We start from the raw sequence: 27078 nt of genomic DNA, 5'->3' as shown, positions 1-27078 counted from the left end.
GTGTCTGAGATCTGACTGGACTCGTGTTTCTTTATCCGTATTAATTGTATTTATCATTATTTATCATTATTTATATTAATTAACTGTATTTATCTTGTTTATTTTATTTATCTTTACCAATCAACCAACCCCGCCCCCCATCACACACACACACACACACACACACACACACACACACACACACACACACAGTCTTGTGTTGCTGCCTCTCCACTGGTTACCATGGTTACCACGGCTAGATCGTCCGGATGATCGATGGTTTCTGATCAGCTGATCAGCTCTGATCGATAACCCGTTGGTGACGTCATTCTGCTTCCGTTATTTGTGGGAAGTCGGTGAAAAAAAACCCAACCTCCGATCAGCCAATCTGCGTCCGTCTGTGTCTCTGCGGGTTTATTTCCCTCCATCCTTCCTCCATCCTTCCTCCATCCTTCCTCCATCCTCCTCCTCCGTCTTCCTCCTCTCCGCTGCACCGATGTTCCCGCTGGGCCTGGCCGGACTCATAGCTCCGTCTGCCCGCTAGCTCTAGATCGGTAGGTCGGTGCGTTATGGTGCAGAAATCCCGGAACGGCGGGGTGTTCCCCGGAGCACAGGCCGACCAGAAGAAGCTGAAGGTCGGCTTTGTGGGTCTGGAGGCCGGAGGGACGGAGTCCAGCAGGGACGGAGCTCTGCTCATTGCAGGTAAACGGCTGATTATCGGGAGGCGTCAGCTGGACGGTGGTCTAGGTATCAGTCCAGGTACAGATGGACGGTGGTCTAGGTATTAGTCCAGGTACAGATGGACGGTGGTCTAGGTATTAGTCCAGGTACAGATGGACGGTGGTCTAGGTATCAGTCCAGGTACAGATGGACGGTGGTCTAGGTATTAGTCCAGGTACTAATCAGGTGTTTAACAGTTTTCAATCAAATTTCGTTTCGGCAGCGTCTCATGTATCAGCTACGTGTTACAAGCATAAGGTAATATAAGTAAATGTATTAATCAGGTAATAATCAGGTATTATTGAGAGCAGGAAGGATGTCTTCATGCTGTAAACTGTCCCTCTTGCCTGTAAATTGTCCATCTTGTCTCTGAATTGTTCATCTTGTCTCTGAACTGTCCCTCTTCTCTCTGAACTGTCCCTCTTGTCTCTGAACTGTCCATCCTTTGTGTCCAGGTGGGGACGAGGGTCCTCGGCGGCAGCGTAGCAGTGTCTCTGGAGGAAAGAAACCTCCCAAACGAAATGCTCTGTACAGACGACTGCAGAACTTCTTGTACAACGTCCTGGAGAGACCTCGAGGATGGGCCTTCATCTACCACGCCTACGTGTAAATACCTGTTTAGCTTCAGCTCTCCTCTGTAGACTCACCTGCTGCCTGGTAGGAGGCTTCAGCTTTGAATCTTCATGGAACCAGAGTTAGTTCAGATACGAGTCAGGATGTGGTCTAGTGGACGTGGACGTCAGCCTCAGAGCTGTTAAAGTTGTTTCTGGAACAGTTACTGTCCCACATGACCAGAGGATTATTGATCAGAGAAAGATTCTGGATCCAAAACTGAAGACAGTTCTCAGATCAGGTGTCTCAGTTCTTGTTCCGTGTTCTGTGTTCAGGTTTTTGCTGGTGTTCTCCTGCCTGGTTCTGTCAGTGTTCTCCACCATCAGAGAGTATGAGAAGAGTTCAGAGGACGCCCTCTACATCCTGGTAAACCCTCGTCCTCTCTCTTTGACCCGTCTGTTGTTGTCATGACAACGGAACCTTGTGGTGATCAGAACTCGTGATTTGGTTTTATTTTTAAATATTTGATCAAACGCTGTCAGCTGACAGTTGTGTCATCAGCTCCTTTTAAAGAGCAACATGTCTGTTCACCTTAAACAACATGGCGTATTTTATTTTCTATTCTTTCTAATTATTTGAGACTAAGAAGGAAACGAGTCTCATGATTTCTTAGAGGTATCGAGTCTACGGGGGTGGGGTCTGAAATAAACAGAACATAATGAAGCTGGTTGTGTGATATTTGTGGTGTAACAGGAGGTGGTGACCATTGTGGTGTTTGGGGTGGAGTACATGGTGAGGATCTGGGCTGCAGGCTGCTGTTGTCGGTACAGAGGATGGAGAGGACGACTCAAATTTGCCAGGAAACCGTTCTGTGTCATCGGTGAGTCTGAGGACGTCATGAATCTACCTGTTTACATTCAGTGGTACGTCCAGGATAAATGTCCTGTCTGTCTACTTGTCCCTCTGCAGACATCATGGTGCTGATAGCGTCCATCTCGGTGCTGGCCGCGGGGACTCAGGGAAACGTCTTCGCCACATCCGCCATCAGGTCTCTTCGATTTCTTCAGATCCTCAGGATGATTCGAATGGACCGACGAGGAGGAACCTGGAAACTGCTGGGATCAGTGGTCTACGCCCACAGCAAGGTCAATCAATCAGTCAATCAATCAGTCAATCAATCACCTGCAGTGTTATTCTCCTCCAGGTTCATTTCAGTATTAGTGATGTGACTGGCAGGACGCTGTGAGTAAGTCTGGTTGTAGTGATTCGTCTCTTAGAGACACTTCATCTGAAATGTAACTGAATTAATCAATAGTCAAAATAGTCCAAGATGAATAAACCGATCAACTTGATCATCTCAGTGCTGTTCACACCTGAGCAGAGCTTGATGACGCTGAGGAGGAAAACTCCTTTTCCGTGTTGCTGTCTGAAGAGAAACAACAACATCAACCAGAGATTGATGGTTGGTGGCAACACAACGCCTGCATGAAGATTAAAGAAAGAAGAGATGGAAAGTACAGGACAAAGACACAAAGTTCATGACAGGCATAGAAAGACACGGACAACGTCAGCAGTATTGGGTTATTGGTTTCATCTTCCTGACACCTGATCGCTCTCATTGATCCGAGTTATTGATTAGTCCGTGTCTCTGCAGCAACACATTATTTCTGAAACTGTTTCTAGAGGAAATAATCAGGCGGAGAAGAAGAAACTGTCCAAACGTTAAGATGACGACAGTATTTATTATAATATCTGTAAACGTTTCAAGTGACGGTGAAAACACCAGACATACGTTTGACCTTCTGATTTTCCATGATGAATCCTTTTTCTCCTACATTAAACCAGTTTCTCTCTCCATCTGCAGGAGTTGATCACAGCCTGGTACATCGGCTTCCTGTGTCTCATTTTAGCCAGTTTCCTCGTGTATCTGGCCGAGAAAGAAGATAACGAACAGTTTGAGACGTACGCCGACGCCCTCTGGTGGGGACTGGTGAGACTAACACATAATAACTAATACATGCAGGTGTCCCAGAGTATTACAGCTACAGTGGATTTAAGCACCTTGTGATTCAGTATCATCAATGAACAAGAAAGAGGACCTTACTAAACCCAGGTCAGCAACTGTTAACAGTTGAAAGGACACTGTGGACACCAAGCTCCTAAAAAATGATGAACCAGTCTTTCAAAATAAATCAGGGGAGGTACTGTAGGTAGGACAGACCTAAGGTGTGTTGAGGTGTGTACATGTCTGAATTAAACACAGTGGTGATTGCATTGCTTGGTTTCTTTCTCTGTCAGATCACCTTGACAACCATCGGTTATGGAGACAAGTTCCCCATTACCTGGAATGGACGACTACTGGCTGCAACTTTCACTCTAATCGGAGTTTCTTTCTTCGCTCTGCCAGCTGTGAGTCGCTCTGAGGTTTACCTGAGTTTATGTGACACACCTGATCAGTTCATCAGTTCACCTGTTTGTCTGTCCCATTGTCTTCCCGTGTCCACAGGGCATCCTCGGTTCTGGGTTTGCTTTGAAGGTTCAAGAGCAGCACAGGCAGAAACATTTTGAGAAGAGACGAAACCCAGCAGCTGGACTCATCCAGGTGAACCAGCACTGACGTCACACCTGTTCCTGTCTGTTCAGAATAAACCTCCATGAATCCACTGAGAAACTGGAGAAAAACAGTTCAGATCATTTTACACGATAGATGAATGCTGAGCTGCTAACATGCAGCAGCACAAAAAATCTGTGGTGAGGGGTTGAAAATAAATTTACCTCCAGACGGGATTAATATCAGTGACGAGGGCAGATAATGTAGATGTAGATGTTAGAGTAACTGAAACAAGAGGCTGAAAATGATGCTGAGCACTGGGCCCTTAGGCAGCGATGTCTAATGGTTTCCTCCTGTGTTTCTACAGGCTGCCTGGAGGGTTTATGCCACTAATCTGAGCCGAACCGATTTGACGTCTACCTGGGATTATTACGAGAGGACGGTGTCTGTCCCCATGTACAGGTGAAAGTCCACCATCCACCTGATGCTTCCTCCAATATTCCTGCAGTGACTTTAATGTCATCATGTTTAACTGTGTGTGTCTTCAGGCTGATTCCTCCTCTCAACCAGTTGGACTTACTAAGGAACCTCAAGAACAAATCTGGACTTTCCTTCAGGTCTGAAAGGTTTCAAGCTACTACTGCATCAATGAGCCAAAACATTATTATCACATGTCTAGTGTAGCGTAGGCCCTGACTCATCTAAAGGTGTGCTGTGGTATCTGGGACCAAGATGTTATGAACAGATCCTTTAACCCGTTCCCGTTCCGATGGCCCGTGCAAACCAGGAATTAACTCAGCCCCCTGTCTATGTGCTAACATGTTATACGTATCATTGGAAAGTTTATTTTCTTGAGTTTAGAATGATGCATACCATTCCAGGATACAATCATAACTGCAGGCTCAGTAAACTCCTATGTCAGTTGAGTCACAAACACAAAAATGTATACGACTCATCTGTTGAGCCTCACAGTTTTCCTGTTACAGGGTTCAGTAAATGTCCTCCAGTTGCATATTTTCCACATATTCTTGATTGTAACTTCAGTTAGCTTGCATGTATCAGCCACACTGTCGTACCAAAACAGCTCTGAACTCTGAACTTGTGACTGACATCTCGTTTGATCCAATGGACGACTGTTTACAGTGTCTACAGTGTCACAATAGCCAGCAAGTGGCTGCTGCACAAAAGGTACCTGGTCTTATTCTTTCATATGAAGCTCGATCCAGTTGCAGCGTACTTTACTGGTGAGTGGCGCATTGAATAGCTAAAGAATTCCTAAAAACAATGATAACCCTTCCTTAGCCAGGGAGTGTTATCCTGCTGATAGAGGCCATCAGGGAACAGTGTCTCTATGAAAGGGTGGACATGTTCTGCAGCGATGCTGAGGTAGGAGCTATAGGTCAAAGTAACATAAATATAAGGCCAGAGGAACATTGACCAAAGATCACACCGTCTCTAGATCCCCGGTTCATGGACCAAACACCAGAGTAAGACACTGAACACAGTTGTTCCCAGTGTTTCTACCAGTGTATGAACATGTGAATGACAGATGTGTTATTGTGACTGTAAAGTGCTTTGAGAACCAACAGGTAGAAAACCTCAGTATAAATAGACGACCTTTTACTGAGACAGGATCTGATGTCTGTAGAGGACATATCATCTTGTTTTGGCTGATCTGAGTTTAACTTCTACACTTTTCTTGTTTGTAATCCCCTGATGTTAGACAACCACCCTATTAATTCAATTCAATTCAATTTTATTTATATAGCGTCAATAACAATACAAATCGTCTCAAGACGCTTTACAAAAACCCGGCCTGATTATTGTTATCATTTAAATGTCAACAATCAGTGATGAGTAAGCACAGTTTGTCCGTCTGTCTCCAGGAAGGACGTCCAACCTGAACCATCTCCCAGGTCAGTCTCATTTTCCCTAACCCTTAACACGTCTGTAGTATTTTACACTTTGTTATAAACCGTAGTTATGAGACTCTTTTATCTGCTCCATATTTTCTGCTCTCAGTAAAGTAGGACAAAGTTAATAAGTAAGTTAATAATAAATGGTGGGATGTCATTGAATTTGACATTTGTCGTCTGTGGCTACTGGGTTTAACAACTTCAGATTTTTTTATGTTGACTAATATGTGGTGAAAGTTGAGTTGACGTCGACTAGTTGATGACGTCACACATACAAACAGAAGAAAGTAATGAAGTCTAGATTCTTGACCTGAATACATATTGTAAAAAGAAGCCTCGAAGGATTTTCTTCAAGTTACTGAAGCTTGAACACGAGCTGCTGTCGGCTGTAGACCACGTCAACACCATGAACACCGTCAGTCTGACTCTTCTAATGTACAGCTTTCGCTAAAAAAAATTGATTAAAGTCTTTTTCCTCAGTCTTTGTCCTCAGATGTCCTGGTACCTGTTACATTTATGAACCTCTCCTCTTCTGAGTCCAAAACATGACAAAGAGATCCAGCAGGACATTTGACAATAAAGGACATGTCCTTATTCCAGATCTGATGAAATCTATCTGTGTCTCTGTCGTACCTCCAGTCAGAAAGTCAGTCTGAAAGAAAGAGTCTTCTCGTCTCCACGGAGTTCAGGAACCAAAGGGAAAGGTTCTCCTCAGCACGGTGAGTGTTTGATCCAATGATCCAACGATGATGCAGTTAATACATCAGGTCCCAGGTTTGATCAGATTCTGAGTCCAGGATTAACCTAAAGACGCCTATTTACATCATATCCAAGGCATGTTTGGTTAAGGAACAAACAGAAGTCCCAGCATGTTCTATAGTTTGATTTAATCCTTGGAAACCCAAAAGTGTTTTTGTTTTCCCGTAGTCAGAATGAAATGATCTCCTTTTAAGCAGAACATCATTTAAGGAGAACAAACCAGAACTGAGACCTACCATCCTTACTTCCTGTCTGCAGTGGTTCCTACTGTTGGGCCTGGCATTGCTCCTGGAGTGGGTCCTGGTGTTCCCGGGGGTCCTGGGGGGACAGGGGGGGTCCAGGCCTTGCGCCGGTCCCCCAGTATGGAGCCCAGTCTGGAGGAGAGTCCCAGCAAAGTTCCAAAGAGTTGGAGCTTTGGAGAACGCAGCAGAACAAGACAGGCCTTCAGGATACGAGGAGCTGCCTCCCGCCAGAACTCTGAAGGTTGGACCGGCCGAATCCAACCGATCAGTTTAAAATCTGTTCTGACCTAAAAGACATGTACCATATCTTTAGTGTCCAGAGACACACGGGGGGCTTAAAACTAAAACTGAAAAACTATGATAACGCTACGTCTAATAATATAATAACCAGAAAAAAATGACGTTGCATTTGAAATGATCTGTTCCTCTTGGTTCATTTGACATCTGACTCACATACAACTTAAGATTTGTTCTTATTAAATTCTAATTCTTTCAATCCTTTATTTATATTGCACATTTAACAGTGCTACCATTGGAACAGGATTATAAAAATATGCAAAAGATATAAAAAGTACAAATTAAAAACATCCTTAAACAAACAAAGGGTGATATGAATGTTTAAAATTTAAATGGACATGAGAACGTGACATAGACGTAACGGTAGGACCATAATGAAAGACAAAGAGGTTAGAACGAAACGCTGACGACGCGGCAAGAGTTAAACATAGGACCAACTGTCCAGCATAGAGCTAATTAAAACAAGATAAACACTGCAACTGGGCTGTGACTCTGAGCCAGTTAATGCTAAATGCTAAATGCTAACCATGTAGTTTTTAACTCTTAACTAAATGCCGAATGTTTTCAGTCAAAGTTTATAAGAGGTACAGTTAATTAAGGTAAACGTTTTAAATATTTAAACCTTATTTAGACAAAATGGTAACTAATACAATGTTCATTAATCTGCAGCTGTACACAACATCAGCTGATGTTTTCACAAACATAAACACAAACAGGAAAAACAGAGGAAGACGAGGAGGAAAGAAAAGAGGAGACAGATCAACTATCATCATCTGTGCTTCAGCGAAAGACTGGGTCTAACTGGTGTAAGCTAGCTGCTAGCTGTTAACTGTGGAATCCTAGCCTAGATTAGCGTTTGATGCTAAGCTAGGCTAACCAGTCCAGTAGATATGTGTGGGTCAAGTGTTTAATAATTGTTGAGATGTTCCTTTAAATTAGTGGCAAAGACATTATTTGTTGGTTTTGTGGGTCAAGGATAATGATGATGATGATGAGTGCGATCTTCCTCTGATGAAGGTGTTTCCTCTCTCCTCTTCCTCCTGTAGTGCTGATAGAGATGCAGGATGAAGAGTTCAGGCAGAAGAGCTCCCCAGGTCAGCACACCCACGCCCACACATACACACACACATGAATACACTAGTACACACATTAATACACTAGTACACACATTAATACACAGTAATACACAAATAGACCCTTTCATGGTGGTTAGCTGCAGGCTGGAACACAGAGCAGACTTGGAGGCTGCTGTTATCAGCGTGTCATGTTGGTGGGGTGGAGGAAGCCAGAGGAGGAGTGAGGATAATAACTCCAAACTGAATTTTATCTTATAACTTGTGGTTAAATGTGATAAAACGTAAGGACTGGACCGAGACGATCATCAAAAATGCTCATGGGTGCAGCGACAATAAATAAAGTTTTGTCTTTTGTAGGTTTGATTACTCCTCTAAATATTGATCTAAAACCGAAGGAAACGACTTCAGACGTAATGAGAACTATTGGAGCTACCAAAGTTAGATTGAAAGTCAACTGTTTACTCTAAATTATAATTAGTTATAAATGCAACATGGAAACCTTTCTCAGATGGTGACTTCATAAAACAGTTCCTTGATTTTAATTAAAATCAAGTAAAATAAAAACAAAAAATGTGCAGAATAAGAATATGAACAAATATACAAAAATAGAGACTGAAGACTATATATTCTATCCATAGGAATGATACTAGGGTGCAGTAGTGTCCATTAACATTAATAACATGGAGTTATGTTGTTGTTGTCCAGCTGGACAGAGTAGAGGATGAATGACGTCCTGTAGCGTTCACTGTGGGAGTGGATCTGGATCAGTCTGTTGGAGAATGAGCTCCACTGTCCCTCTATAGTCTGGTGGACTGGATGAGATGGATTGTCCATGATGGAGTAGTTTGTCTAGTGTCCTCCTGTCTCTCACTGAGACAAACGTCTCCAACTCATTGGCAATAACATGTCCAGCCTTTCAACTTGTCTATCCTACGGAAGTCCTTTTTGCTGGTACTGGTCCCCCAACAAACCACAGCAAAGTACAGACTGGCGTCCTCAGGAACTAGAGTCTACTCAGTCCCCTCTTGTCCACAGCGTCACTGTTGTCCCTCCAGTCCAGTCTGTTTTGAGAATGAGCTGCCAACCCTTTTAGTAACAAAATAAATGAAAACCCATTAATGGAAAGTTGTGATGTAGGCTGTTTTTTTTCTTTAAGCATATTCAATTATCAAGCATAATTAACTTACATGTGATTGATTTTGTTAACTTTAATCAATAGAGGCTATATACCTCACCTCTAGTGAGTGGCCCAGCCTTTTGTATATTTTTCTGTATGTGGCCCTCGATGAAAAAAGATTGGACAGCCCTAACCTAGACCCCCTGTTGACGCAATAGGGGGTCTGGGCCCGGATGACGTTGTCAGACTCATGTCGATGTCATTTCAGAAGCCAGCCTGCCGGGAGAAGACATGGCCGACGACAACAAGAGCTGCCACTGTGAGTTTGTTCCTCAGGATCTGACCCCAGGGTTAAAGGTCACCATCAGAGCCATCTGGTACGAACTTTGGTTTGTTTTCATCAGGAAATCATTTTGTTTATTTGACCTCCATTCATTGCTTTTCTCACTCTTTATTTGCTGTTTATTATGCAGCGAATCATGCTTTTTATTCACTTTTTTATTTGTGCTCACCCCAGGGTCAGTGGTCACCATCAGCTATTGGGTAAGAGCAGTCAGTCTGACCTCAGTTAGCTTCATTGTTTTCTGTTTCACTATGTTTTGTTGTGTCTACCTAAAGCCTCCTCTGTTAAGACATTATTATTATTATTATTATTGTTAGTTCTCTTATCTCTGTCAGTGTTCGTCCTGTACACCAGTGTCGTCCAGTCTTGTCATATATCTAAAGTTTTCAGTATCTGCTTTGGATCAGACTTCCTCTAGGGTTAGGGTTAGAGCTGTGGTCTACTTATAAATAGAAGATGCAGCTGATGTGTTTATTTTGGGGGACTGAAACCTGTGCAGGTTGAAGAGAAAAATTACAGTCTTTGTGTTGGATTGTCTTTGGAGATATCAGTTTTCTTTAAGCTTTGCTCCAAACATAAACCTTCTCCTAATGTGTCCCCATATCAGAAGAGATTTATATAAACAGTATACATAAAAGTTTTGGTCTGTTCCCAGTTGGATGTGATAAATGGTCTTTTCTACCTATTTGAGTCGAGTCAAATGAACTCGAACACCACTAATAAGCAGTGGGAGCAACTCGTGGTTCGGCGCCCTGCTCAAGGACACTTCGGCATGTGGTCAATGTGGCAGGTAACGAACCCCTAACCCTCTGGTTTGTGGACAACCTGCTCTACCTGCTGAACCACTGCTGGCCACATACCCAGGACTCCCTTTCAAGGAGGATCTGGTCCAGTCCAACAGTTAATTTATTCATTTTGATCCATCTCAGTTGACGGTGTTAAACCTAATGGTTCCTGCTTCTGAGCTTTTTAGTTGGTTTCTGAGGCCAAAGACATCGTACTTGGATCCTCAGTCTTTACCCAAAGTCATATGTGAGGACTGGAACAGAAACACAGAGCAGCCTTCAGAGAACTCTGTAGATGGACGTAGTTCACAAAGATGAGTCCAGCTGGACCGTGTCCGCTCGCTGACAGCTGTTTGTCTGTGTCCTCTCTCAGCATCATGCGCTTCATGGTATCTAAGAGGAAGTTTAAGGAGAGTCTTCGTCCCTATGATGTCATGGACGTGATTGAACAGTATTCAGCTGGACATTTGGACATGCTCGCCCGCATCAAGAACCTCCAGTCAAGGTAAGACCCCTGCCCAAAATCTTTAGTCTCACAAGAGCAGCGCTTCATTGCTTTCATAGTTTGATCAACATCAGGCTGGGTGAGGTCTCTGGGTGAGGTCCCTGGGTGAGGTCCCTGGGTGAGGTCTCTGGGTGAGGTCCCTGGGTGAGGTCTCTGGGTGAGGTCCCTGGGTGAGGTCTCTGGGTGAGGTCCCTGGGTGAGGACATGGTCCCAGAGCTCAGCTTGACTCATGCTTGGTGCTGATTGGCAGGGTGGATCAAATAGTTGGAAGAGGAACTCCAGTTGCTGACAAGGACCGTCCCAAAACAGCCAATGAGGAGCTACCTGAGGACCCGAGCATGATGGGACGGCTGGGGAAGGTGGAGAAGCAGGTAACCAATAGGAACCAGTGTGTCATTAAAAGATCGTTTTTCTGTCTTGAGTTTGATTGATTGACTGCTGGTCTGGTCCTTCAGGTTCTGTCCATGGAGAGGAAGTTGGACTTTCTGGTAAACATCTACATCCAAAGAATGGGGATCCCTCAGGCTGAGACTGATGCCTACTTTGGATCCAAGGAACCGGACCCAGCACCACCCTACCATAGTCCAGTGGATCAGCTGGAAAAGAGCCAATCCATCTCCAAAATCTTGCAGTCAGTGTCTCCATAGAACCAGTAACACATGAAAACCAGTAACACACCACAGACAGTAAATAACCAGAACCAGTTACACCGGTACACATCAGAAACTTGTTTACGCCTTGTTTTCTCCTTGTTTACTTCTACTCCTTGTTTACTCCTTGTCTACTTCTACTCCTTGTCTACTCCTTGTCTACTTCTACTCCTTGTTTACTTCTACTCCTTGTCTACTTCTACTCCTTGTTTACTTCTACTCCTTGTCTACTTCTATTCCTTGTTTACTCCTTGTTTACTTCTACTCCTTGTCTACTTCTACTCCTTGTTTACTCCTTGTCTACTTCTACTCCTTGTCTACTTCTACTCCATGTCTACTCCTTGTTTACTTCTACTCCTTGTCTACTTCTACTCCTTGTTTACTCCTTGTCTACTTCTACTCCTTGTCTACTTCTACTCCTTGTTTACTCCTTGTCTACTTCTACTCCTTGTCTACTTCTACTCCTTGTTTACTTCTACTCCTTGTCTACTTCTACTCCTTGTTTACTCCTTGTTTACTTCTACTCCTTGTCTACTTCTACTCCTTGTCTACTTCTACTCCTTGTCTACTTCTACTCCTTGTTTACTCCTTGTCTACTTCTACTCCTTGTCTACTTCTACTCCTTGTTTACTCCTTGTCTACTTCTACTCCTTGTCTACTTCTACTCCTTGTTTACTCCTTGTTTACTTCTACTCCTTGTCTACTTCTACTCCTTGTCTACTTCTACTCCTTGTCTACTTCTACTCCTTGTTTACTCCTTGTTTACTTCTACTCCTTGTCTACTTTTACTCCTTGTCTACTTCTACTCCTTGTCTACTTCTACTCCTTGTTTACTCCTTGTCTACTTCTACTCCTTGTTTACTTCTACTCCTTGTCTACTTCTACTCCTTGTCTACTTCTACTCCTTGTCTACTTCTACTCCTTGTTTACTCCTTGTCTACTTCTACTCCTTGTCTACTTCTACTCCTTGTTTACTCCTTGTCTACTTCTACTCCTTGTCTACTTCTACTCCTTGTCTACTTCTACTCCTTGTTTACTCCTTGTTTACTTCTACTCCTTGTCTACTTCTACTCCTTGTCTACTTCTACTCCTTGTTTACTCCTTGTTTACTTCTACTCCTTGTCTACTTCTACTCCTTGTTTACTCCTTGTCTACTTCTACTCCTTGTCTACTTCTACTCCTTGTTTACTCCTTGTTTACTTCTACTCCTTGTCTACTTCTACTCCTTGTCTACTTCTACTCCTTGTTTACTCCTTGTTTACTTCTACTCCTTGTCTACTTCTACTCCTTGTTTACTCCTGGTGCAGGGTGCTGCCTGGTGACCATATAGATAAGACCCAGTCCATGACGAAGATGGTCCGATCGAGCAGTTCCACAGGACACAGGAGCTGCAATGCCCCTACCTGCCCACCCTCCACCTCCTGGCAGCCAATCAGCTCCCAGCTCCACCAGCAGGCCCCGCCTCCTCCCCAGCGTAGCCACGGTAACACTCCAAGCCCGGTAGGCGATGGGTCACTGGTCCGACTCCCCCCTCCTCCTGCTGGAGAGAGACACGGCGGAAACCGATCAAACCGACACAGTACCGGAGAGCGGGGAGGTGCAGAGCGACCGGAGAGAGGCGGAGGCGGAGGAGAAGGAGCTAATGGAACTGGGGGAGGAGGGGGAGGGGAGGAGGTGAAGCCTGACAGTGACACCTCCATCTCGATCCCGTCGGTAGACCACGAGGAGCTGGAGCGCTCCTTCAGCGGATTCTCCATCTCTCATTCCAGAGAGAACCTGGATTTCCTCAACAACAGCTTCTACTCCTCCACTCGCTGCGCCACCGTCCGACCATACATTGCTGAGGGGGAGTCGGACTCGGACTCAGAGCTTTGCGCCCCTTCGCCTCACTCAGACCAGGCCTGGACTGGAACCAAGTAGACGGAAGGTGATCCAGAAACTTTAATTGCCAGCTGGAGGTTCACACTGAAGCATCATGGGAACTGACGGCACTCAGCAGCCGGCGGCTCGATGTCCGATTAATGTGAATGTTGAATGTGTACAGCAAATGTTTGTCCTCACCCTCACTGATTGGTTCACAGCTGGGACACTCTCACAGCTGATTGGTTGCTTGTTTCTGTCACTTCATCCAACATTTTTAGCTCTTGTCTCTTTAAGACCTCCGTCCTGAAAACCCAGGTCTACTCTAATTGGTCAATGAGAAATACACAAATACAACACAACTAGAAACACGGAGACACAGTACAGCTAGGACAGAGGACAATGTGTCTCCAGGCAGAAATATGGAGTCAAAGGTTTCTGTCTGAGGCAGTCGTTGAAATGAGCTGAAAAGTAAAGTTTATTATAACACACATCTGATTTATAATATTTAAACATGTTTTCTGACCCGTGGAAACATTTCTGTCATTTGTGTTGTGGTTGAACTCTTTCTCCGTCGTATGTTCGGCCTCCACAGAACGAAGTAAAAGACGCTTCACCAACTTTTACTGGGACGGGACAGGATGAGATCAGGATGAGACAAAGAGACTCCGAAATCTAAAAATGGTCAAACGTTTATTTGAACTGTTATCGATGTTACACAAACAAAAAGTACAAAACCTGCTCCTCACCAAAAACAAGTCGACTTTGGTGACCTCGAACAGATTTGTGATTGTCTGATTGTATTTGAATATTAATTAAGAGCTTTTAATCACAGCAAAACCCTCTTCAGTCTCTGGTCGTCTCAGTTTCTCTCAAGATGAATCTAAAACCAAACGTCTTATTGAATTCAGCTGTGGGCAGGAAGACAGACTCTGAACAGGAAGTGGAAGCATAGTGGCTTTCATTGGCTCACTGCAGTGACATCATCTGTCAGCTCAGCATTTAGCACTCTGCGCTAAATGGAAATGAAACTGTTGGAGTGAAACCTTGAACTTATAGAACAGAATGAGCCAGAACTGAAGGTATTCATTGTGGATGTGCTACGCTAACAGGTGCTATCATAGAGACGTGGTTTAATCTGATAAACAGGTGACTGGCTGCCATTGGGACGGATGTGAACAACATTCATTCATTCATTCATCTTCTGTAACCTCTTGTCCTGTGAAGGGTCATGGGGGGCTGGAGCCTATCCCAGCTTTCATTGGTCTAGAGGGGGGGTGCACCCTGGACAGGTCTCCAGTCTATCCCAGCTGTCATTGGTCTAGAGGGGGGGTCCACCCTGGACAGGTCTCCAGTCTATCCCAGCTGTCATTGGTCTAGAGGGGGGTCCACCCTGGACAGGTCTCCAGTCTATCCCAGCTGTCATTGGTCTAGAGGGGGGGTCCACCCTGGACAGGTCTCCAGTCTATCTCAGGGCTAACACAGAGAGACAGAATCACCAATGAACCTAACCAGCATGTCTTTGGACGGTGGGAGGAAGCTGGAGAACCTGGACAGAGTGCTAACCACCTCGCCACCGTGTCGCCCATGTGAACAACAACAAATCAGAAACATGATGTTTACATCAACACTCCATAAAAACATTATCGTGTATATATGACATCATTATCACCGTTCGTTTTCTAATTCTTCTTTAATAGCTCATTAAATAACTCAGTTAGAGGAATGCTGTAAAATATAACAAAGATATTTATTCATTCATTCACATAATCTGTTCACTGGGGCAGATTAAATCCAGATGATGATAAACGTTTACTGCTTCAACCGTTTCATGGATCCGTTTGTTTTAAACGTCACTGTTTACACCAACATCACTGAGTTCTGTAGTATCCAGTACTTTTGGCAATTTATTTTTTTTTAACGACTATTTTTTGCTAATTCGTAAATTCGATTAGAAGCTGAAACTGGTTCTGTTTTGATTTTAAACAATTGATTAAGTTTAAATAGTTTCATGTCTTTTAAATGTGTTGTTGTCTTTGTACAGACGCTGATTATTATTAATTAAAAGCCTTTAATCACAGGAACAACTCTCTTCCGTCTTCGTTGAATCTGAAGCGTCTAATTTATGAGGACATCAGGTTTTTAATACAGACTACCACTTTATTTAAAACAAGTTTAATTAACAGAAACAATGAGAGAATCAACGTCCGTGTCCGTCTCTGCTTCACTTCCTCTTGAACCTGAAGGACAGAGCAGAATGTCAATCACTGAAACCTTCACTGAAATCCCAGAGAGGAAGGACAGACTCACCTGTTTCCACCTGGACGCTTCCTGTCCAAACCCAGACGTTTCCTGTCTGCAAAGGACGGCCTATAAGGAGACAGACAGTGAGACAGGTGTCCTGAGATGGACAGACAGGTGTGAGGACAGACGGACAGTGTCTCACCCGGCTCGGTAGTGTTTCAGAGCCTTGCTGCTGGTGTTGGTCAACTCTTTATCGAACACCGACTTCCTGCCTCCTTTTCCTCCTTTCTGATTGGCTGCAGCAGACACACAGTTTGTTTAGAGACGTTTCAGAGCGTTTGTGTTTCTAAACGTTTGTGTTTCTAAAAATTTGCGTTTGAGTTTTACCTTTAGCTGGCGTCTCATCTTCAGGCATCGCTCTCGCTCTCTTTGGTCGTCTTTCTCTCTTGGCCGCCCGCTCAGCAAACATCTGGGCCTTCAAGATCTCGAACTGAGCGCGCTCCTCAGACTGACCAACAGCATCACAGGTGAGGAGGTCAGTAAATTGATTAAAGGAGAAATATCAACACTCAATCAATTCATGGGTTTCATCAGGTCCCTTGTGGAAACACCTGTGGAAAGGGACCTGGTGAAACCCATGAATATATAACACACACGACAAGCGTTAGCATATGAAGAGAAAGTAATACAGCCGTTATATCTTTTTTTTTTAGCCCGTGACGTCAGAGAGTTGGTTGGCTTGAAGAGAAAGAAGAGATATAAAGAAATAATTTGATGGGATTAAAGCCAAGGACAAGATAGTCTGTTTTTATAAACTGCCTCTGACACAGAGAATAGTACTGATGAAGAGGATAGCAGCACTGAAGAGAAGGAGCCCTCTGATGGCACCGATGCCAGGGAGGCAGTGAGCATTGTTGGAGGACGACTACACTGAAGAGAAATCATTTGAGTCAGACAAGCTAGCTGTTAGCCGTTGCTCCGTCTATTTTCAATTTCACGGCCTATACAGTGGGGAAAATAAGTATTTGATTAACCGCCGATTTTGCAAGTTCCCCCCAAAAATCCAGAAAATCACATTGTATGATTTTTAAATAATTAATTTGTATTTTATTGCATGAAATAAGTATTTGATCACCTACCAACCAGCAAGGATTCCGGCTCTCACAGACCTGTTAGTTTGTCTTTAAGAAGCCCTCCTGTCCTCCACTCGTTACCTGTATTAATTGCACCAGTTTGAACTTGTTATCTGTATAAAAGACACCTGTCCACACACACAATCAATCAGACTCCAACCGCTCCACCATGGCCAAGAACATAGAGCTGTCTAAGGACACCAGAGACAGAACTGTAGACCTGCACAAGGCTGGGACAGGCTACAGGACAATAGGCAAGCAGCTTGGTGAGAAGGCAACAACCGTTGGTGCAATAATTAGAAAATGGAAGGGACTCAAGATGACTGTCAGTCTCCCTCAGACTGGGGCTCTATGCAAGATCTCACCTCATGGAGTGTCAATGATCATGAGAAAGGTGAGGGATCAGCCCAGAACTACAAAGGAGGACCTGGTCTATGACCTGAAGAGAGCTGGGACCACAGTCTCAGAGGTTACCATTAGTAACACACTACGCTGCCATGGATTAAAATCCTGCAGCACATGCAAGGTCCTCCTGCTCAAGCCAGCACATGTCCAGGCCCGTCTGAAGTTTGCTGATGGCCATCTGATCCAGAGGAGGCATGGGAGAAGGTCATGTGGTCAGATGAGACCAAAAGTTAACTTTTTGGTATAAACTCCACTCGCCATGTTTGGAGGAAAAAGAAGGATGAGTACAATCCCAAGAACACCATCCCAACTGTGAAGCATGGGGGTAGAAACATAATGCTTTGGGGGTAGTTTTCTGCAAAGGGACCAGGACGAGTGCACCGTATGGAGGAGAGGATGGATGGGGACATGTATGGTGAGATTTTGGGCAACAACCTCCTTCCCTCAGTAAGAGCATTGAAGATGGGTCGTGGCTGGGTCCTCCAGCATGACAATGACCTGAAACACACAGCCATGGCAACTAAGGAGTGGCTCCGTAAGAAGCATTTCAAGGTCCTGGAGTGACCTAGTCCGTCTCTAGACTTAAACCCAGTAGAAAATCTTTGGAGGGACATGAAACTCTGTGTTGCCCAGCTACAGCCTCGAAACCTGAAAGATGTGGAGGAGATCTGTATGGAGGAGTGGTCCATAACCCCTGCTGCAGTGTGTCCAGACCTGGTCAAGAACTATAGGAAACGTTTGATCTCTGTAATTGGATCTGTACTAAATATTAAGTTCTGTTTTTCTAGTGTATCAAATACTTATTTCATGCAATATAATGCAAATTAATTATTTAAAAATTATACAATGTGATTTTCTGGATTTTTGTTTTAGATTCTGTCTCTCACAGTTGAAGTGTACCTATGATGAAAATTACAGACCTCTCCATTCTTTATAAGGGGGGATCAAATACTTATTTTCCTCACTGTAACTTGTCCTCCTACTGTGACTAGAACGGTACAGAGGCATCAGCGCACTGCAGGGACAGGACGCTAAAACGTGCTAGCAGCCAGGCTGCTAATAGTTAGCATTAGCCAATAAACAGAAGGGTTAGGGTTAAACTGTGTTTACAACTAAATCTGACATTTAAACACAACCGTATGGTACGAACATTAATAAATATCCATGAGTATGTCTCTGAACAGCAGCACATGAACACCTGTTGTCTAATTGTCAATGCAGCAGACAATTAATAATATTTAACTATTATAGTATTTATAAATATTTATGCACATTGATTTCATTACTATTTCAGTCAGTTCAGTTTCTTTCCTCCAAACCACAGACTCCACCACTTCTTCCACTGCTCAGCTCCAACGCTGTATCGGCCTTTCCATTTTTATCAGAGATGTTCATCCAAAAACATTTAACAAAGACCACTGGACTTGGAGACGTTTCATCCGAGTGGCTTCTTCAGTTCTAATGGACTGGTGGGAAAACTCTGCTAGTCCAGTTTCTTTAAAGATTTTTGGATAAACCACGACCTGGATGACCGAGGACAGACATCAGAGATGCTTCACTATCTTCAGTAGCTGAAGGATCAAACCAACTCTGCAGCGTAGTCAATGACGTCACTTCAAAATGGGAACTCGTTAGCTAGCTAGTAAGCTAGGTAGAAATTATGTAAACTAAACTTCTTAAATCTTTGATTTTAGGAACTTTTTCATATTTCACTGTTGTTTCTAATATAGTTTGTAGCACCAGGACCAACACAGCTGATCACAGTGAGTGGTTCTTACCGTCAGTTCCTTCTTTCTGCCGTCCTTCAAAAACTTTTGTCTCTTCTTCTTGGTTCTCAGAGCGAGATCAAACTCCTGCAGAGCCTTCGACACTTGAACACAACGACCAACAGTTAATCACAGCAGCAGAGTATTTACTGGAATAATATGAACGGTGTTCAAACTCACTGCGACTCTGTTTCCTTTCTTTCTCAGTCTGGAACCAAACTCTCTGTGATTCAGTCGACGCTGCAGATCCATCAAGACGCTTCTGAGCAACACTCAGCTACACACACACACACACACACACACACACACACACATATTAAAGAAGACTGTAGAAAAACTGAACACAGGCGTGTTCCATGATCCACACATGAAACATGAGATTCACAAACGTCTACTGATCTGAACGTGTCCGACGTGTGATATATCTGTCCTGTAGGGACAATAAATCTTTACTGATATAACTTTAGTAAAATTGAACTCAACAGAGGACCACGTAAATATTAATATATATTTTTAAAACAAGATGCTGCTTGGGAATTTATTCTGAACTTATTCTACTGGGTCAATACACTCATTAAGTAATTTATCAATGTATTGACCTGATTTAGTAATTTAATGAAATGAAAAAAATAAAACTTCACTGGATTCTGGTTGGTTGCTAGCTTAACTAGCTTAACTAGCTTAACTTAGCCTTTATAGTCGTCACATTTACCAGTGAATGGCATTAACAGTGCATCAAACTATCAGATGTAGCTCAATACAGTCATTTCTACTTGTACCTCATCAGTCTGTGTCTTATTTACCAGTCGGGTTAATTTTTGTTTCTACTTCCTGCTTCATGTTCAACGATGGCGACTGAAACAAATTTTGCCGAACACGAGTCATACGTATGTCTGTATCTACAAACCTCCTCAGTTAACCGTACTGATTCTTTATTGATCCAAAACAATCAATTCAAAAATCATGGAGATGGAGAACCAGCCAGAAATACTAAAGAGGAAACACGCTACTACCAAGCGGACCAATCACGGCTCTTGTGCGTCGTTACATTTCTGGGAAGATGCACGTCGGCTGCGGCGCTAAGCTCCGTGTAGGTGTCTGCGTTATCACCTTAGCCTCTGCACCAACTTAACACAGAACTATAAACTGTCTGTAAACTGTCTGATTGGTCCGTATCTGCCGATCGGGAAGCTTCTTGAAAGCCAACGATAATATTTTTACAAACGTTTGCTCTGTACACGTTTGTGAACCTCACGTTTCACGTGTGGATGATAGAACCTCATTAGTGACTGTTTTCAGACTAATTTCACTCCATACTACCGTAACAGTAGAACAGGTGTTGTGATAGTACCTTAGCCTCGGACGCAGCCAGCTCTCGTTCCTCTCTCTCCAGCTTCATCACAGCTTCCACGTCTTTCTCCAGCTTGGAGATCAGATCTCTGAACTTCAGGATGACCTCTGGACAAGACGCAGAGACTGGTTAGTCGCTGATCACCTGCAGCTCATAATTAAACTGTTCTAGGTTCCCTCAACTGTCCACCTGTGTCAGTCTGACACCTGTATGTCTGTCAGGTGAGCTTACCTGGTGGCAGGACGCGAGCCTTCACGCTGCTCTTGGCCGACTTCACCACCTCCTTCAGCATCTTCCTCTCAGACTCTCCGACCAGAGACACTGAACGTCCTGAACGACCGGCTCTTGCCGTCCGACCGACTCGATGGACGTAATGTTTGACGGTGGACGGCATGGTGAAGTTTATCACCTGGGAGACAGAAGACACACCAGCTCATGTCTCCTTCACCTGTAGATACCACATTCTTAGATTCTTAGTTAATTTTATTTATATTTATACTTTTCTATTTTCTATTTCTGCTATGGCTTGAATCGGGACCAGAGAAACTAATTTCGTTCCATCCCATGTACCAACATGTGTTGAAATGACAATGAAGAATCCTTGAATCCTTGAATCCTACAGTAACTAACTACCATGATGTTAAAACTCTGCAGAACATCTTAGAACGGTTCTTCATCAATAGACTCTGAGGAGAAGACTAGGAGAAGACAAGGAAGACAAGGACAGACTTTAGGAAGCTACAGGAGACCAACTCTAGGAGAAGACAAGGACAGACTTTAGGAAGCTACAGGAGACCAACTCTAGGAGAAGACAAGGAAGACAAGGACAGACTTTAGGACGCTACAGGAGACCAACTCTAGGAGAAGACAAGGAAGACAAGGACAGACTTTAGGAAGCTACAGGAGACCAACTCTAGGAGAAGACAAGGAAGACAAGGACAGACTTTAAGAAGCTACAGGAGACCAACTCTAGGAGAAGACAAGGAAGACAAGGACAGACTTTAGGAAGCTACAGGAGACCAACTCTAGGAGAAGACAAGGACAGACTTTAGGAAGACACAGGAGACCAACTCTAGGAGAAGACAAGGAAGACAAGGACAGACTTTAGGAAGCTACAGGAGACCAACTCTAGGAGAAGACAAGGACAGACTTTAGGAAGCTACAGGAGACCAACTCTAGGAGAAGACAAGGAAGACAAGGACAGACTTTAGGACGCTACAGGAGACCAACTCTAGGAGAAGACAAGGAAGACAAGGACAGACTTTAGGAAGCTACAGGAGACCAACTCTAGGAGAAGACAAGGAAGACAAGGACAGACTTTAAGAAGCTACAGGAGACCAACTCTAGGAGAAGACAAGGAAGACAAGGACAGACTTTAGGAAGCTACAGGAGACCAACTCTAGGAGAAGACAAGGACAGACTTTAGGAAGACACAGGAGACCAACTCTAGGAGAAGACAAGGAAGACAAGGACAGACTTTAGGAAGCTACAGGAGACCAACTCTAGGAGAAGACAAGGACAGACTTTAGGAAGACACAGGAGACCAACTCTAGGAGAAGACAAGGAAGACAAGGACAGACTTTAGGAAGACACAGGAGACCAACTCTAGGAGAAGACAAGGAAGACAAGGACAGACTTTAGGAAGCTACAGGAGACCAACTCTAGGAGAAGACAAGGAAGACAAGGACAGACTTTAGGAAGACACAGGAGACCAACTCTAGGAGAAGACAAGGAAGACAAGGACAGACTTTAGGAAGCTACAAGAGACCAACTCTAGGAGAAGACAAGGAAGACAAGGACAGACTTTAGGACGCTACAGGAGACCAACTCTAGGAGAAGACAAGGAAGACAAGGACAGACTTTAGGAAGACACAGGAGACCAACACTAGGAGAAGACAAGGAAGACAAGGACAGACTTTAGGAAGACACAGGAGACCAACTCTAGGAGAAGACAAGGAAGACAAGGACAGACTTTAGGACGCTACAGGAGACCAACTCTAAGAGAAGACAAGGAAGACAAGGACAGACTTTAGGAAGACACAGGAGACCAACTCAAGGAGAAGACAAGGAAGACAAGGACAGACTTTAGGACGCTACAGGAGACCAACTCTAGGAGAAGACAAGGAAGACAAGGACAGACTTTAGGAAGACACAGGAGACCAACTCTAGGAGAAGACAAGGAAGACAAGGACAGACTTTAGGAAGGCACAGGAGACCAACTCTAGGACATTTAGGACCAGAGAGGGACTTGATGTTAAAAGATCTGGATCAGATCAAAAACAAAGATAAGGACCTCCCAAGTTAAAATATTAGAAGAACATCAATAACATATTAGTTTCTACAACTTTACAGAACATTTCACCAACACCACCTCAATGCAGGAACTTAACGGAGAACCCAGTGACTCCTACAGGACCCTCACCGTTTTCACTCCATCGATGTCCAGACCTCTGGCTGCTACGTCTGTTGCCACCAAGATATCAATCTGATCATCTTTAAAACGCCTGGAGAACCAGGAGAACAACAAAGGACAGCAAATAAAGAACGTTAGGTACCTAGTGAAAATGTCTCAAATGGTTCCTGAATAAAAATACACAGAGGTTCCCCAGTCTGTGGTTCTGTGAATATAGCTGAGGTTCTCCAGTCTCTGGTTCTGTGTGTGTACCTGAGGTTCTCCAGTCTCTGGTTCTGGCTCAGTTCTCCGTGCAGTTCTCCGACCTTCAGCCCCATCAGTCCCAGCAGGATGTGCAGTCTGTGAGCCTGTTTCCTCGTCTGAGTGAACACCATCACGTGATCTTGGAACGTCCGAGTCAGCAGAGCTGAAGACGCAGTGAGGACAGTCAGTGGCAGAACAACAATAGTATAGTGTATATAACAACAGTAGAACGTTAAGGAACCAAGGTAGAACCTGCAGTGGTCCTACAGAGCTACCAGTCCCTACCAGCCACCACAGCCTCTCGGTCTCCTTCTCTGTGAGGTCGGATCCGAACAAACTCCTGCCGAAGGAACGGGGCCACGTCAGTGTTGCTGTTGACGAAGATCCTGATTGGCTGCTTCAGGGACACAGCTGCCAGGTCCTTCACCTGGAAACATGACATGTCACATGACACTGTGAGACACCTTTAGACAGAGGTCACCAGCAGACAGGTCACATGATGCAGGTGTGAGTGCATACCTCCTCTGTCATGGTGGCAGAGAACAGCATGGTCTGTCGGTTGTAGGAACATAACCTGATGATTTCCTTCATCTGTTCCTCAAAGTACTCGTCCAACATCCTGAAAGAACCAGGTAGAATCACACAGGTGAGCGTTTGACGGTACGACAGACGATTCTCTCTGACGTGTCGGCTTTACCTGTCGGCTTCGTCCAGAATCAGGATCTCGATGTGACTCAGCTCAAAGCTCGGCGTGTTGTGAAGGTGATCGATGAGCCGACCTGGTGTAGCTATCAGAACATCAGGCCCCGCCCTCAATGCTGCTTCCTGAGACTTCAGGTCCAACCCACCTGTAGACACGGTGAATCAGAGCAGGTGATCAGAGGCCAGGTCACACTGAGCCAGAGAGATGAGTTGAATACAGATGATAACCAGTTGGTAAACAGTCAGTAACCAGTCGTACCAACAGTCAGGCAGGTTGTGATGGAGGTGAACTGGGCCAGCTGACGGGCCACAGAGTGGACCTGGATTCCCAGCTCTCTGGTAGGAACCAGAACCAAGACTCGGGTCACCTGAGACGTCCTGGGCTTATAAACCAAGCGCTCCAACACAGGTAACATGAAGGCGGCTGTCTTCCCTGAGGAGAGGAAATTATCCGATCAGTTAATGTGGTCCCAGTATGGGGAACTGGTCCCAGTACGGGGAACTGGTCCCAGTACGGGGAACTGGTCCCAGTATGGTGACGTTACCTGTCCCAGTAGCAGCACAGGCGCACAGGTCTCGGCCCAGCAGACCCACTGGAACACAGGCCTTCTGGATTGGGGTTGGCTGCTTGAAGCCCAGGGCGGTGACAGCCTGCAGGGACACACCAACACCACAATCACGGGGTGAACACCAGCCTACATCGGACCAGCAGCTGGACGCCGGTCCTGGTTGTAAATGGAGGATGTAGCCAGAGCTGGAGGCAGTCGAAGCGGTTCTGATAGACAAACAGCTCGGCTCATCAAACTAGACTGGGTGAGGAGTGGACCGGTGTCTGACTGAGGGGCCGAGGAGGAGCCTGACTTGGATGACGCCATCCAGACACAAGTAAACCACGAGTGCAGCCACATTGTGTGGTACCAGAACCGCCGGGTCCATACGGGGCCCTGTCATCCAGACCTGGTCCATTCATTTTGGTACTTTACCTTTAAGATGGGTCTGGACAAATTCATGTCATCAAACGTCAGCTGATCATCGTACTGAGACGCATCTGCATAGAACGACTCTGGAGCCTAAACACAAACACAGCTGTTACCACGGTAACCAGCACATGAACATGGTAGGTGACTGCTTCCTCTTCCTCACCTCCTCCTCGGCCTTCCTCTTCCTTCCCCGTCGTTCCTTTTCTCTCAGAGTGTCTGACAGGAAACAGGAAGTTCATGTTTTTATTTAGTCCCATAACTGAGCTGCAGGATCTTAAATCAGATCTTTATCAACCTCACACAACAAGAATTCAAAATAAAACCCTCTGCTGGACCCACCTGATTTAGTCAGAATCTCCTCATCACTCGAACCAAACTCCTCATCTTCATCTTCATCTTCATCATCTTCGTCCTCGTCCTCGTCCTCGTCCTCACCATCGTCTTTATCATCTCCATCAGTCTCTGCTACAGAAGGCTTCACATCTTCCTCCTCCTGGTTCTGCCCTGAGGAACCTTCACCAGCACTGATAGACGACTTCTCCTGCAGATCAGAAGCAAACCACAGGAAGTAGAACCAGACCGGGCAGGAAGTAGAACCCAACCAGACAGGAAGTAGAACCATGGACTTACCTCAGCTTTCCTCTTCTTCCTGATTTTCTCAATTTTCTGGTCCAGAGTCGTCGCCATTCTCTACAAACACAGAACATAGTTATCGTTCATTTCTCCACCAGAGAATCAGAGAAACGCTGCAGCCTGAAATGTTCCTGAAACATTCAGGTGTTCCTGCTGCAGGCGGTGAATACTTTAGGCCAGACTACAGACGTAGTGGTTCCTCGATGTGACCGCTACTAAGCTGAAGTTCAGGTGGTTCCTCTGAGAGAACACCAGGCTGATTCTCCTTTATTCTGATTACAGCAATAAATGAGGAGATTATAGATGTGGAAGAAGAACATGAGAAATTTTTATTATCTGATCAATAATCAAATGGAGACAGTGAAAAACTGGAAAGAAGGAACATGATTAGGAAAGAAGGGAAAGGTGAAAGAGGTTGTGGTTGAGAAGAACAGCTTTAGAACGACGGGTTCTACCTTGTTCTTGAGCTGTTTCATGATGTCTGCCATCACCCAGCTGTCATCATGATCCACGTCTCTCTCTCCAAACTCAAAACCAACGTTAAAGTCTTTTGACACCCGACTCCCGAACTTCTTCTTCCTGTTCAGGACGATCGGCTGCTCCTGGACCATGACAACAGGTAACAACAGGTGACAACAGGTGACCACAGGTAACCACGGGTGACCACAGGTGACCACAGGTGACCACAGGTAACAACAGGTAACCACAGGTGACCACAGGTAACCACAGGTGACCACAGGTGACCACAGGTGACCACAGGTAACCACAGGTGACCACAGGTGACCACAGGTAACCACAGGTGACCACAGGTGACCACAGGTATCCACAGGTGACCACAGGTAACAACAGGTAACAACAGGTGACCACAGGTAACAACAGGTGACCACAGGTGACCACAGGGAACCACAGGTGACCACAGGTGACCACAGGTGACCACAGGGAACCACAGGTGACCACAGGTGACCACAGGTGACCACAGGTGACACATTAAAGGACCTGGATCTGTGACTAAGCTGATGTTGAACCTTTCTACTGTTCTTATGTCAGGTGTGACCCGTCAGCTCATCGACTCTGTGTCCTACATAATAATTAGTTTATAATGTGTAACACAGAATAAGAGACTCATTAAAGTTTATAAATGGTCACCTGAAGGACAAACACTGCATGGTCGACTGTAAGACAATAATAATTAAATGTTTAACTCGTTTTCTTTTGTCTTGTTTGTTACTAGAAACTGTTTAATGGATCTCAGTCTTTATTCCTGATGATATATCAGTGAGTGAATGTAACTAAGACTGTAAATTAATAAATTAATAAATTAATAAATGAATAAATGAATAAATGAATAAATGAATAATGTCAGTTAGCATCAAACTTCTTTAATACACGTTAAAAACATTATTGATCTTTTCGCTTCAGGTTTAATTCGCTGTTTTCCAGCCGGACTCTGGTTCTCCTCCAGCGGCCTCCAGTTTGGTGCCCGGACAGACTCACCTCTTGGTCGGACTCGGAGTCGGGTTCGTCCGGACTTTGGTCCTCGTCCCGGATAGTTCCGATCAGACCGAGCTGCTCCAACATGGCGGATTATAACAGTTCCTAAAGGGTTCTGAGGAGTCCAGGTCCAGGTCCAGGTCCACAGATGCAGATAAACACACACACGTGTTGACGGAAACCGGATGTGACAGCAGTTTGTTTCCGGTTCTCTTCTTCTTCGTTGGTGTTGATGAAACAACCTGAGGCTTCGTCAGCGCCACCAGCTGGACAAAGATTAAAAGAAGAAGAATTTAAATGAATAAATAACTTTTAATAATTTAATAATTTCTCTGAACTCTATGAAATATGACAGATATATCAGA

General features: G+C 44.6%; 2 protein-coding genes across 2 annotated transcripts; one reads left to right on the top strand and one right to left on the bottom strand.

The window, feature by feature from the left end:
- The first annotated feature begins 434 nt into the window (after nucleotides 1-434).
- Nucleotides 435-14972, top strand: kcnq2b (potassium voltage-gated channel, KQT-like subfamily, member 2b). Its single transcript, XM_084542403.1, has 20 exons — nucleotides 435-681; nucleotides 1155-1305; nucleotides 1587-1677; nucleotides 2005-2131; nucleotides 2221-2396; nucleotides 3116-3241; nucleotides 3550-3660; nucleotides 3758-3853; nucleotides 4170-4264; nucleotides 4351-4419; nucleotides 5689-5718; nucleotides 6358-6437; nucleotides 6736-6960; nucleotides 8063-8110; nucleotides 9478-9586; nucleotides 9727-9765; nucleotides 10711-10842; nucleotides 11093-11213; nucleotides 11298-11473; nucleotides 12800-14972. The coding sequence occupies exons 1-20, from the start codon at nucleotides 549-551 to the stop codon at nucleotides 13410-13412; spliced, it is 2748 nt and encodes a 915-aa protein (XP_084398529.1). The 5' UTR covers nucleotides 435-548; the 3' UTR covers nucleotides 13413-14972.
- Nucleotides 14973-15083: 111 nt separating this feature from the next.
- On the bottom strand, nucleotides 15084-26942 carry ddx27 (DEAD (Asp-Glu-Ala-Asp) box polypeptide 27). Its single transcript, XM_084542404.1, has 21 exons — nucleotides 26717-26942; nucleotides 25678-25824; nucleotides 25220-25279; nucleotides 24929-25130; nucleotides 24753-24805; nucleotides 24593-24679; nucleotides 24155-24260; nucleotides 23869-24042; nucleotides 23605-23755; nucleotides 23427-23526; nucleotides 23193-23334; nucleotides 22917-23070; nucleotides 22674-22755; nucleotides 20483-20660; nucleotides 20252-20358; nucleotides 19081-19177; nucleotides 18913-19004; nucleotides 15984-16104; nucleotides 15799-15892; nucleotides 15663-15722; nucleotides 15084-15592 (listed from the first exon to the last, which is right to left on the bottom strand). The coding sequence occupies exons 1-21, from the start codon at nucleotides 26798-26800 to the stop codon at nucleotides 15577-15579; spliced, it is 2307 nt and encodes a 768-aa protein (XP_084398530.1). The 5' UTR covers nucleotides 26801-26942; the 3' UTR covers nucleotides 15084-15576.
- Nucleotides 26943-27078: the final 136 nt, after the last annotated feature.

Source organism: Chelon labrosus, assembly GCF_963514085.1.
Source record: "Chelon labrosus genome assembly, chromosome: 4".
NCBI classification, from domain to species: domain Eukaryota; kingdom Metazoa; phylum Chordata; class Actinopteri; order Mugiliformes; family Mugilidae; genus Chelon; species Chelon labrosus.
The sequence above is the reverse complement of the archived record's forward strand: the minus strand, read 5'-3'. Positions and strand labels throughout refer to the sequence as shown.